This window comes from Lepisosteus platostomus, chromosome 1 (genome assembly GCF_059453375.1).
Source record: "Lepisosteus platostomus isolate fLepPlt1 chromosome 1, fLepPlt1.hap1, whole genome shotgun sequence".
In the NCBI taxonomy this organism is placed as follows: domain Eukaryota; kingdom Metazoa; phylum Chordata; class Actinopteri; order Semionotiformes; family Lepisosteidae; genus Lepisosteus; species Lepisosteus platostomus.
Window position 1 is genome coordinate 69,397,651 of NC_142611.1, and position 13,379 is coordinate 69,411,029.

The 13,379-nt window shown below is 54.7% G+C and overlaps 1 protein-coding gene across 1 annotated transcript; it reads left to right on the top strand.

The window, feature by feature from the left end:
* The first annotated feature begins 1,045 nt into the window (after positions 1–1,045).
* On the top strand, positions 1,046–11,140 carry mettl1 (methyltransferase 1, tRNA methylguanosine). The gene is made up of 6 exons (XM_088635669.1): positions 1,046–1,287; positions 2,503–2,669; positions 3,029–3,213; positions 3,384–3,497; positions 5,824–5,925; positions 10,304–11,140. The coding sequence occupies exons 1-6, from the start codon at positions 1,208–1,210 to the stop codon at positions 10,484–10,486; spliced, it is 831 nt and encodes a 276-aa protein (XP_088491795.1). The 5' UTR covers positions 1,046–1,207; the 3' UTR covers positions 10,487–11,140.
* Positions 11,141–13,379: the final 2,239 nt, after the last annotated feature.

The following is a 13,379-nucleotide window of genomic DNA, read 5'->3' on the forward strand; positions in this document are numbered from 1 at the left end:
TAAAAGCATTGCTTTAGATGATGATCTGATTACTGTTGCAAGTAGAAACAGAGTCTAGTAGGTAGAAACAGAGAAACTGGCAGTAACAGGTAATTTATTGGAATAATCTGTCATTCATATAAAAATAGACTTTGCTTAAATTAAACCAGAACCTGTATAACAGTCAGTGGTGTCTTTGGATGGGACAGTCAACCCAGGACACACTGTATGAGGCTGTGAGAGGGAAGAGGCTGCCCTCTTCTTTCCTTCTCACCCTGTCCCTGAGCCCAGGACTCTGGCTGAAAGTGGGATTGTGCTGCCAGTATTCCTGAGGGAAAGCTGAGAAAATCTGGGAAATGACGGACTAGAGCTCTAAACTCACTTCAGACTCACCTAGACCTTCAAGAAGGGTGGAGCAGTGGCTCTGTGGGTAAGGATCTGTGCCTGTGGCTGGAAGGTTGCCGGCAGAGGAATCCTACTCCATTGGGCTCTTGAGCAAAGCCCTTAACCCCAGCTGCTCCAGGGGTGCTGTACACTGACTGACCCTGCACTCTGACCCCAAGCTTCTCTCCCCGTCTGTGTGTCTCATGGAAAGCAAGTTGGGGTATGTGAAAATATGAATTCCTAAATGAAAGAAATTGTATATGGCTAATAAATTGATTGTATTTTAAGAACTGACTCAGCATGATAACCAAGAGCACCAGATTAACACGTTTACTGGTTCTGTAGAACTTCATTAATTTTTCAAATCTAAATGTATAAATCGCATAGACGGACCCTGACAGAGCAGGCTGCTGCCTGAACAACTGGTCTGACATCTCACTGATGCCGATAGTTGAGCTGTTGGATCCAGGGTTAATAAACCTCGCTTTAATCGCGTGATTTGAGAGATTTTCTCATTCAGTCTTTCCCGCATTAAATTAGCCTTCTCGTATTAAAAAAAATAGTAATCACACACACAAAATCAGGAATACAACTACATCACCGCTATATTGTCACGCTGTAGCAAGACAATTTGACTTGTACATTTTCAAGTCCATGCCTCAGGTTTCGCCACAGCTGGGTGGCGGAGGTTGATGACGTCGAATATTTGCGACGAGCAGCTCAAGTAAACTCGTACAGCGTGGAACAGCAGATTTAGAATAGTACCGCGGAGCGGTGTAAACTGTACTAGTTTCTACTACTGTTTTGTGTTCATTCAAACGTTTCTAGATTGTTCAATCGCAAGATGGCATCGTCACTGCCGCAGAAGCGCTATTATAGGCAGAGAGCGCACTCTAATCCAATGGCCGACCACACGTTCGATTAGTGAGTACTGTTAGGTTGTCTGTGTGTGTCTGGAGTAGCACGTTCACTTTTTTCTGTTCCAGTGCTGTGAATGAATACCACTACCAATCCTCTGCACAACCCTTTACTTTAAAAGACTTTTTAGAACAAATGAAAATGAGAATTAATTACCTGGCCAACAGGCTGCACCATAGTAGCACAGATGAATCTCTGAGGTGAAAGGGAAAAAAGAGCGATACAATGTCAATAAAAGGACGGATCTGTGTTATTAAGTGCAAGTGTTGGGCAGAACCGGTTTAACCACAACTGAAAACGTTCAGAATGGTGTAAGAGGGTCTATAGTTCAAGATGTCAAGTCCGGACTTCTGAGCTGGCGTGTGCCTGGAGGAACGTGCGAACAAGAATACTCGCAATAGCTTGTGATTTTTTATGGGTTTTGATAGTAAATGCAATATCCAGCTTGAAGCCTTTATATCTCTATTCTATAACCTGAACTTACATTAAGCAAAAATCCTGATAAGTAAATTGATAGGGTGCGTTGGTTCTTTTTTGAACCACGTAAAGTTAAAGCTTTATTTTAGACACCACTGGCGGAAGTTTGCAGTAACAAAGCTGCAGATCTTCAGTTTCTGATAATTAAATAGGTGCAGCTGAGTATAAGATGTTGTCTTCAGCATAGTGGGAGATGTAAGAGCTCGAGAGTGGGATTGTTAATGTTGAAGGAGAAAAACAGGGACAAGGACAACACAGTCTACAGATTTGTAAATTATTCTGGAACCATGTGCTGAATAACTTGGGAGTTCGTATCTAGGCCAGCACTACCCAGCATTTTTGGCAGAACTGAGTGAGTGAGCCACAGTATCAGCATCCTTCAGTGAATCTCAAACCACAGCTGCAAATACATTCTCAGCCATGGTGTAACATATCCATTCATCATACCTTACTGTTGCCAGTTTTGTCCTGATCTTAGAAGGAGTGAGGCAACAGGGTTACAAGTCTGTAGTAGTCTGGGTCTTGGAAAACCCCTTTGAAAATAGGTCCAACAATGTTCAGTTCGGGCAACTCAGTCTGCTGGGTTTCCTACTGTTTTTAAAAGCGACGTTGTGTGTGATACATAGTGTCTTTGCATAAGTCAAGTATCATGTAGTTACTCCAGCCAACATCCCCTACCTCTCCCTCCTGCTTGCCCCATTCCTCTCATTCTCCACCTCCCTGTCCCTCCCTCTTTTTTTTCAGCCCAGTGTGCCCAGACAAGATGGACTGGTCTGAGCTCTACCCAGACTTTTTCAGCCCGCCATCCCAGTCAGATCGCCATGACGACGAGGCGGACCAATCAGAGAAGAGGAGAGAGGAGGCACGGGTGGAGTTTGCCGACATTGGGTGTGGATACGGAGGGCTTCTGGGTAAGGCCTACAAATGAGGACTCTTCAGTCCTATAAGGTGCTATTGTTGCCATGCATCCGTCCTCAGTGTCAGGCTCTGTGTAAACCTGTTACACACTGCAGCCACCTTCGCACATCAGAACGCAAAAATGGCTGAGAAGGACGTGCTGTCATGCATCATAGCTCTCTCTCACGGTTTCTTTCCCCCTTTTTCAATCTGGCAGCTAAGAAGTCAGCTACAAGGGAGAGCTATCGGTAACCCCAGTTAGGCAGTCATGGAGGACTAGAGGTGTCTGTGCCCACAAAGGAGCACTATAGCCGAACATCTGTCTGTGTGCAGAGGGTCTGTATGATCAATATCTTTCTCTGTCTGTCCACAGTGGAGCTCGCTCTGCTGTTCCCTCAGAAGCTGATCCTGGGGCTGGAGATCCGGGTTAAGGTGTCAGATTATGTGCGGGACCGGATCCAAAGCCTGCGGGCTGCCCATCCGGGCCAGTACCAGAACATTGCCTGTCTCCGCAGCAACGCCATGAAATATCTGCCGAACTTCTTCACCAAAGGCCAGGTCAGCAGGGCTCACCCTATGGGCCTGTCAGCCTCCTCTTTGTTCCTTACCTGCCTGTCAGTAGTAGTAACTGGTCTGCCAGCCTCTTCAAGCTGAGGCACCAGCTCTGTTTAGTTGTAGTCGCTGGCCTGCGCTGGAGAATAACCCTCCTGCCTCTCCATCTCACGCAGCTCAGCAAGATGTTCTTCCTGTTCCCGGACCCCCACTTCAAGAAGACGAAACACAAGTGGAGAATCATCAGTCCCACACTGCTGGCAGAGTACGCCTACACACTGAGAGCAGGGGTGAGGAGGGGGAGTGATTCTTCGAGTGGGGGTGAGGAGGAGGAGGGCCCTGTCACACTGAGAGCAGGGGTGAGGAGGGGGAGTGATTCTTCGAGTGGGGGTGAGGAGGAGGAGGGCCCTGTCACACTGAGAGCAGGGGTGAGGAAGGGGAGTGATTCTTCGAGTGGGGGTGAGGAGGAGGAGGGCCCTGTTGGTACTGAGAGCAGGGGTGAGGAGGGGGAATGATTCTTCGAGTGGGGGTGAGGAGGAGGAGGGCCCTGTCACACTGAGAGCAGGGGTGAGGAAGGGGAATGATTCTTCGAGTGGGGGTGAGGAGGAGGAGGAGGGCCCTGTCACACTGAGAGCAGGGGTGAGGAGGGGGAATGATTCTTCGAGTGGGGGTGAGGAGGAGGAGGGCCCTGTCACACTGAGAGCAGGGGTGAGGAAGGGGAATGATTCTTCGAGTGGGGGTGAGGAGGAGGAGGAGGGCCCTGTCACACTGAGAGCAGGGGTGAGGAAGGGGAATGATTCTTCGAGTGGGGGTGAGGAGGAGGAGGGCCCTGTTGGTACTGAGAGCAGGGGTGAGGAAGGGGAGTGATTCTTCGAGTGGGGGTGAGGAGGAGGAGGAGGGCCCTGTCACACTGAGAGCAGGGGTGAGGAAGGGGAGTGATTCTTCGAGTGGGGGTGAGGAGGAGGAGGGCCCTGTCACACTGAGAGCAGGGGTGAGGAGGGGGAGTGATTCTTCGAGTGGGGGTGAGGAGGAGGAGGGCCCTGTCACACTGAGAGCAGGGGTGAGGAAGGGGAATGATTCATCGAGTGGGGGTGAGGAGGAGGAGGGCCCTGTTGGTACTGAGAGCAGGGGTGAGGAAGGGGAGTGATTCTTCGAGTGGGGGTGAGGAGGAGGAGGAGGGCCCTGTTGGTACTGAGAGCAGGGGTGAGGAAGGGGAGTGATTCTTCGAGTGGGGGTGAGGAGGAGGAGGGCCCTGTCACACTGAGAGCAGGGGTGAGGAAGGGGAATGATTCTTCGAGTGGGGGTGAGGAGGAGGAGGAGGGCCCTGTCACACTGAGAGCAGGGGTGAGGAAGGGGAGTGATTCTTCGAGTGGGGGTGAGGAGGAGGAGGAGGGCCCTGTTGGTACTGAGAGCAGGGGTGAGGAAGGGGAGTGATTCTTCGAGTGGGGGTGAGGAGGAGGAGGGCCCTGTCACACTGAGAGCAGGGGTGAGGAGGGGGAGTGATTCTTCGAGTGGGGGTGAGGAGGAGGAGGGCCCTGTCACACTGAGAGCAGGGGTGAGGAAGGGGAGTGCGCCAGAACACCTCGAGTGGGGGTGAGGAGTGGGAATGTGCAGCGATGGGGACTTTCAAGGCTAGCAACACAAACTGCGGTCATGGTGCTGTCGAGCTCAGGCCGGCAGCCCTGGCTGGATTGAGGAGAGCTCCTACAGCCGCCCCGGGAAGCCAGCTGGATTTATCCTTTGATCTAGCGCCAAAAGGAATTACACTGCTAGCCAGAAATGAACCTGAAAGCGTCTCTTTCTGCTGCTTCCAACAAAATTGGTGCCAAGGTTTTACTTTTATCTGATGGAATGAAATGATGACATTATTTTAATTATTAATTTGGCTTCCAACATGATCCACTGTAACTACCAGCAAATGACGTAATGCCTCAGAATGGCTGTGAGATGATAGAAGTTCACACAGTGTGGAGTGCCATTGTGCCCACTGTATTCCAGTCTCTCCGCACGGTGCCCAGTGGAGCTGTCTGATTTACAGATACAGGCTGGGTGAATTTCCAGTGCTGTGTTTGTGTACTTGATTTCTGCCTACCGTAGAAAATAAATCAAGTTGGATTTACGAAACTTTATTTGCTGCTGTGCTTTGGTCTTTTGCATTAAGCACCACGCGCAGTCAGAGGCTGGAGAATGAGTCTCAGACCACCTGACGGCGCCATCTCTTATGTGACTGAAATAATTCTCGGTACATCTAGTTGGAGTCGAAGGGCTGGCCGTGCAGGAACTTTGTGTGATGGACACATCTGATAACCTGCACGTCATCCACTCCCCCCTCCAGTCCTAGACTGAGAAGAGCACCTCCTGCTGGGCCTTTCAGTAATAATAATATTAATAACAATTGCTTACACTTATTAGCGCTTTTCTGGACACTCCACTCAAAGCGCTTTACAGGTAATGGGGATCCCCTCCACCACCACCAGTGTGCAGCCCCACCTGGATGATGCGACGGCAGCCATAGTGCGCCAGTACTCTCACCACACACCAGCTCTCAGTGGGGAAGAGAGCAGAGTAATGAAAAAAATTCATAGATGATACATGCTGTACTGTTGTGGTCTGCAGGGCCTGGTGTATACGATCACAGACGTGGAGGATGTGCACCTTTGGATGGTGAAGCACTTCACGGAGCACCCGCTGTTCGAGCGTGTCACCCCAGAGGAGCTGGTGAGTGCGCCCACAGGCTTAGAGTGGGGGTGAGGAGGGGGAGTGCGCCCACACGCTTAGAGTGGGGGTGAGGAGGGGGAGTGCTCTGACAGTCCTGGAGTGGGGGTGAGGAGGGGGAGTGCTCTGACAGTCCTGGAGTGGGGGTGAGGAGGGGGAGTGCTCTGACAGTCCTGGAGTGGGGGTGAGGAGGGGGAGTGCGCCCACAGTCCTGGAGTGGGGGGTGAGGAGGGGGAGTGCTCTGACAGTCCTGGAGTGGGGGTGAGGAGGGGGAGTGCTCTGACAGTCCTGGAGTGGGGGTGAGGAGGGGGAGTGCTCTGACAGTCCTGGAGTGGGGGTGAGGAGGGGGAGTGCTCTGACAGTCCTGGAGTGGGGGTGAGGAGGGGGAGTGCGCCCACAGTCCTGGAGTGGGGGGTGAGGAGGGGGAGTGCTCTGACAGTCCTGGAGTGGGGGTGAGGAGGGGGAGTGCTCTGACAGTCCTGGAGTGGGGGTGAGGAGGGGGAGTGCTCTGACAGTCCTGGAGTGGGGGTGAGGAGGGGGAGTGCTCTGACAGTCCTGGAGTGGGGGTGAGGAGGGGGAGTGCTCTGACAGTCCTGGAGTGGGGGTGAGGAGGGGGAGTGCTCTGACAGTCCTGGAGTGGGGGTGAGGAGGGGGAGTGCGCCCACAGTCCTGGAGTGGGGGTGAGGAGGGGGAGTGCGCCCACAGTCCTGGAGTGGGGGTGAGGAGGGGGAGTGCTCTGACAGTCCTGGAGTGGGGGTGAGGAGGGGGAGTGCTCTGACAGTCCTGGAGTGGGGGTGAGGAGGGGGAGTGCGCCCACAGTCCTGGAGTGGGGGTGAGGAGGGGGAGTGCGCCCACAGTCCTGGAGTGGGGGTGAGGAGGGGGAGTGCTCTGACAGTCCTGGAGTGGGGGTGAGGAGGGGGAGTGCTCTGACAGTCCTGGAGTGGGGGTGAGGAGGGGGAGTGCGCCCACAGTCCTGGAGTGGGGGTGAGGAGGGGGAGTGCTCTGACAGTCCTGGAGTGGGGGTGAGGAGGGGGAGTGCTCTGACAGTCCTGGAGTGAGGGTGAGGAGGGGGAGTGCGCCCACAGTCCTGGAGTGGGGGTGAGGACGGGGAGTGCTCTGACAGTCCTGGAGTGAGGGTGAGGAGGGGGAGTGCTCTGACAGTCCTGGAGTGGGGGTGAGGAGGGGGAGTGCTCTGACAGTCCTGGAGTGAGGGTGAGGAGGGGGAGTGCGCCCACAGTCCTGGAGTGGGGGTGAGGAGGGGGAGTGCTCTGACAGTCCTGGAGTGGGGGTGAGGAGGGGGAGTGCTCTGACAGTCCTGGAGTGAGGGTGAGGAGGGGGAGTGCGCCCACAGTCCTGGAGTGGGGGTGAGGAGGGGGAGTGCTCTGACAGTCCTGGAGTGGGGGTGAGGAGGGGGAGTGCTCTGACAGTCCTGGAGTGGGGGTGAGGAGGGGGAGTGCTCTGACAGTCCTGGAGTGGGGGTGAGGAGGGGGAGTGCTCTGACAGTCCTGGAGTGGGGGTGAGGAGGGGGAGTGCTCTGACAGTCCTGGAGTGGGGGTGAGGAGGGGGAGTGCTCTGACAGTCCTGGAGTGGGGGTGAGGAGGGGGGGTGCTCTGACAGTCCTGGAGTGGGGGTGAGGACGGGGAGTGCGCCCACAGTCCTGGAGTGGGGGTGAGGAGGGGGAGTGCTCTGACAGTCCTGGAGTGGGGGTGAGGAGGGGGAGTGCTCTGACAGTCCTGGAGTGGGGGTGAGGAGGGGGAGTGCTCTGACAGTCCTGGAGTGGGGGTGAGGAGGGGGAGTGCGCCCACAGTCCTGGAGTGGGGGTGAGGAGGGGGAGTGCGCCCACAGTCCTGGAGTGGGGGTGAGGAGGGGGAGTGCTCTGACAGTCCTGGAGTGGGGGTGAGGAGGGGGAGTGCTCTGACAGTCCTGGAGTGGGGGTGAGGAGGGGGAGTGCGCCCACAGTCCTGGAGTGGGGGTGAGGAGGGGGAGTGCTCTGACAGTCCTGGAGTGGGGGTGAGGAGGGGGAGTGCTCTGACAGTCCTGGAGTGGGGGTGAGGAGGGGGAGTGCTCTGACAGTCCTGGAGTGGGGGAGAGGGGGGGGAGTGCTCTGACAGTCCTGGAGTGAGGGTGAGGAGGGGGAGTGCTCTGACAGTCCTGGAGTGGGGGTGAGGAGGGGGAGTGCTCTGACAGTCCTGGAGTGGGGGTGAGGAGGGGGAGTGCGCCCACAGTCCTGGAGTGGGGGTGAGGACGGGGAGTGCTCTGACAGTCCTGGAGTGGGGGTGAGGAGGGGGAGTGCTCTGACAGTCCTGGAGTGGGGGTGAGGAGGGGGAGTGCTCTGACAGTCCTGGAGTGGGGGTGAGGAGGGGGAGTGCTCTGACAGTCCTGGAGTGGGGGTGAGGAGGGGGAGTGCGCCCACAGTCCTGGAGTGGGGGTGAGGAGGGGGAGTGCTCTGACAGTCCTGGAGTGGGGGTGAGGAGGGGGAGTGCTCTGACAGTCCTGGAGTGGGGGTGAGGAGGGGGAGTGCTCTGACAGTCCTGGAGTGGGGGTGAGGAGGGGGAGTGCTCTGACAGTCCTGGAGTGGGGGTGAGGAGGGGGAGTGCGCCCACAGTCCTGGAGTGGGGGTGAGGAGGGGGAGTGCGCCCACAGTCCTGGAGTGGGGGTGAGGAGGGGGAGTGCGCCCACAGTCCTGGAGTGGGGGTGAGGAGGGGGAGTGCGCCCACAGTCCTGGAGTGGGGGTGAGGGGGGGGAGTGCTCTGACAGTCCTGGAGTGGGGGTGAGGAGGGGGAGTGCTCTGACAGTCCTGGAGTGGGGGTGAGGAGGGGGAGTGCGCCCACAGTCCTGGAGTGGGGGTGAGGAGGGGGAGTGCTCTGACAGTCCTGGAGTGGGGGTGAGGAGGGGGAGTGCTCTGACAGTCCTGGAGTGGGGGTGAGGAGGGGGAGTGCTCTGACAGTCCTGGAGTGGGGGTGAGGAGGGGGAGTGCTCTGACAGTCCTGGAGTGGGGGTGAGGAGGGGGAGTGCTCTGACAGTCCTGGAGTGGGGGTGAGGAGGGGGAGTGCTCTGACAGTCCTGGAGTGGGGGTGAGGAGGGGGAGTGCGCCCACAGTCCTGGAGTGGGGGTGAGGAGGGGGAGTGCTCTGACAGTCCTGGAGTGGGGGTGAGGAGGGGGAGTGCTCTGACAGTCCTGGAGTGGGGGTGAGGAGGGGGAGTGCTCTGACAGTCCTGGAGTGAGGGTGAGGAGGGGGAGTGCTCTGACAGTCCTGGAGTGGGGGTGAGGAGGGGGAGTGCGCCCACAGTCCTGGAGTGGGGGTGAGGAGGGGGAGTGCGCCCACAGTCCTGGAGTGGGGGTGAGGAGGGGGAGTGCTCTGACAGTCCTGGAGTGGGGGTGAGGAGGGGGAGTGCTCTGACAGTCCTGGAGTGGGGGTGAGGAGGGGGAGTGCTCTGACAGTCCTGGAGTGGGGGTGAGGAGGGGGAGTGCTCTGACAGTCCTGGAGTGGGGGTGAGGAGGGGGAGTGCGCCCACAGTCCTGGAGTGGGGGTGAGGAGGGGGAGTGCTCTGACAGTCCTGGAGTGGGGGTGAGGAGGGGGAGTGCTCTGACAGTCCTGGAGTGGGGGTGAGGAGGGGGAGTGCTCTGACAGTCCTGGAGTGGGGGTGAGGAGGGGGAGTGCTCTGACAGTCCTGGAGTGGGGGTGAGGAGGGGGAGTGCTCTGACAGTCCTGGAGTGGGGGTGAGGAGGGGGAGTGCTCTGACAGTCCTGGAGTGGGGGTGAGGAGGGGGAGTGCTCTCGGCTGGTCGCGGAGGCTTGCACTGTGTCTCTGCGGCGCCTAGTGCTGAACAGTCATGTAAGAGTTTCTGGGGGTCCCTGTTGACCGGGTGGGGGCAGAAAGAAGAGTGTGGAGGTCTCCTTCCTGTCACCCCGCCGGGATCGCAGCCGTAGTCCCCTCACACAGCAGCTGCTCCGTGTTCAGGCTCTGTCACTCCTGCTTAAACCAGCTGCTGGCAGCCCGGCTGGTGTGGAATATGTTCCTGTCCTGAAATCTACACCGAGGTGCAAGTTAAGTAATGTTAGTCTTCACTCCATAAGCCTCATAGAAGAGCCCGGCCACTAGTGAAGATCTGGACAGGATCAGACTGCCGTGCATTGGGAGTTTCACTGCTATCCCTGTCTCTGTGGTGGAGGGTCAAACAGCCGTGTGTACTGAGATGTTGCTTTTGAGATGATAGTCTGAGAGCATGCAAAGTTTGTTACTGTCTGAGAGCATACAAAGTTTGTTACACAAAGAGTAGTCAAACATGGCCAAACCTAGCTTCTGATCCTTGACCCTGGGACCCTTGCCTTCTCTGGGCCAGGGTGTTTTTTGGCTCTCAGACTGTTTTTGTTGTTGCAGGTTGATGACGTCATCATTGATCGCCTGGCTACCTGTACAGAGGAGGGGAAGAAGGTCCAGCGAAATGGTGGGAAAAACTACATGGCCGTCTTCCGCAGAACGGAGGACTCGGAGACGCATCGAGCAGCTGATCTGCTGACTGGTTCCCAGTCTGCAGGAAAGCATAAATCTACGGAAAACTGAGCCTTGGGAAACTCAGAAGTATGGAAGTTTGAAATGAGATACCTGACATCAGAGTCTAAAACTGTCAACCCGAGAGTTCATTTATCTACATTCTTTGGTGTTATTTTTTTACTGTCATTTTTTAACGTGCTGGTTCACTGATGGGACTTCATCTGCAGCTCTGCGTTGAGTCAGTGGAGGTGAGCACACACACCCCTCCTCCGGGGGCAAGTTGACACCGACCTGGGGTCACACAGGAGAAAAGGATTCCCCCACTTTCATGTAGTGGGGAGATAGGGGGCTCACTGGTGTCACTACAAAAAGTGTCATTTACAATTAAAATCTAGTGATTTATGCCAGATTCATTCCGAATAATTACCCCCAGCCTCTTCCCCCAATCAATTACCTTATTGTCCATGCAAGGGGTTTCTTGGGACATGCAGTGCTGAGTTTATTTAGGTTGCTAGGGTCCTTAATGCACAATGTCACCTCAGATTTTTAGGCGCTGCGGCATGAGACTTCAGCCCCAGGTTCTAGCAGTGCGCTGGGACAGTGCTACAACACTGCTGCACGAGAGATTCTCAGGCCCTGGAGTTGACTTCACTGTGTACAACTTAAGCAGTAACTGTGATTTTTTTTTGCTGAATAAATAATGACAATTATTATGAAAAAGAACTGGTAAGGACTCGACCCATCTTGATTGTCCGTCATTGTTTGTCATGGAACCCTTTTCCAGACTACCCAACTCTTTGTGTGAAAGACTGTCTCCTGTTCTTACTCGTGAATTAATTCCCTTTTACTTTCCAGTTTAATTGCCTTTTAGTTTCCAGTTCTGATTCCTTTTCCTTGTTTCAGTACTAACTGTGGTAGTCACCTTTGTTCTAGCTTGATGAGATTAGTGTGTCTGTATGTGACAGTTGCCTCAGACCAGTACTCATGCCTGTGTCATTTCCCTGAGCTCTTTCCAAGGTTCTAACACTGCGCCAGTTGCATGGTGTCCAAAACAGAACTCTGCTCGAAACGAGGCAGTGTGATGTGAGAAAGTCCCAAAAGTAGGTGCTTTTCTTCTGCAGCCTTACCAGATCTCGGCTGGGTGTGTTTCAGATGGGTGCGTGGTTAGTGCAAAACAGTTACAGCATTCTTATCGTTCCAGCTCTCCTTTGAAAAAGAATGATTAAAGAATAATAACCACTGTGGATTTGGTACCACAGTTACTAAAGAGGTATAGTCAGTTTTTCTTACTGTGCTGCAGTGGAGTGTTTTTCAATTTTGTTATTGCGGTCTAGGTGGGCAGTGTCCTCCCTTACTCAAGCGTGAAGCTTGCAGGCTGGTGTGTCGAACCCTATAGCGCCCCCTGCAGGTGTGCTGTCTTCAGCCACAGCGGCGGTGCGGGTTGGACAGGCTGCAGTGCGGCACTTCCTGCTTTGCTCCTGCGGTGGTGCCTGGTTTCAGGACCAGCAATGCAGCACACTTTCCAGCGACCTGCCCTCAGAGCCTGTTTTTTGGGGGATTTGGTGTTTTACTTTGTTGCCGAGTCTGTAATGCTTGGAGGGTTTTTTTTTCCCTGTCCAGACACGACAGCCAGAGAGGAAACGGCGGTTTGGCCCTCATCCCACCTCTCGTTTGATCTCCCTCCTGAGATCAGATGCTGAGGCCAGCGCAGAGGAGTGCTGAGTCAGGCAGGGAGCGCAGGGACATTCTCAGACAATTCACAGTTCTGAATTACACATTCAGAACCTCCATCTCAATTCCAAGCACCTGGTTCAGATGAAAGGGGGCTATTGTCCCAGTGCGGAGACACTGGTTTACAGTTGTTCTTGTCAGCTTTAACTGTTTAAGGCCCGGTGGCCTGGCTGTTCCCTGGGTTTCCTGTCAGTTGCAAAAAACACTGGAGTTTTGGTGAATGGCACCCCCTCAGCGCCTGGTGGGTGTTTGGTTTCTAGTAGCTTATTGGCCTGTGAATCTCGCCCACCCGCTTGACCGACCCAGGGGAACCAGCTACAGCAATGTGACTGGGCGGTGTGTGCCCCACCCCTGCTACTCTTTGTGTAAGGTGTCAATGCACTGCATTTTCAGTTTCCGCTTGCGCTGTGGCACATTTTCGAACACTGTTGGTCGTTCGCGCCTTTAAAAGATTGGAGTATGCAAGCGTGTTTGTAAAAGGAAATGGGCTGCTGTGGTGACTGATTTTTTTCTTGCATGCCTGGAGGTGTAACCAGCAGTACTGCCCTGGGCCGTGTCTCTTTTCCAAACCTCCAAGCCTGTTTAGACTCGTGTGCTCCTGTGGCACCAGTACTCCTTGCGCCTGCTGGCGGTGTGGTGCAGTCGAGACTGGTTCTCCTGGGCTGTATCTGCATTGCCGAGCAGCTTGATCCGTTGTGAAATAAATGAGGTAGAAAGCCATTATAACTCTTGTACCCACCGGACAAACAATTTAGAGCCGCCCTTAATTAAACTGATAAGAGTTCCAGCCAGGCTTCTGTATGGCTTCCAGCTTAGGTGTTGCAAATGGTTCTTTGTAAACTTGTAATACAAGTGCTGTTGTCAGTGAATTACACATTTACTGTGTTTATGCCCACAGTTTACTTTCTTTCTTAACATATAATAAAATGTTAGCACAGCCCAACCAGCACCAGGTTAACGACTGTATTAGTGCTCTACTCCCATGTATCTTTCAGGCAACAAAAGTGTTGACCGAAGTCACTTGAATTCTGCGCTCTTACAGGGCCTGGCGGGGACAGTGTGTGTAAGAGCCTGAAGCAGGTTATTAATTCAGTTGCTAGCAGAGGTCAGCAGGAGTCCTGGCCAGGAAGCAGCAGGTCCTGGCTCGGCGTGCAGGAAGGGTTAACGGTGATGTCTAACGCTGGGCCTGCGGGCGGAGGCAGGGTGAGTCACTCGCTGCGGAAACGCTGCA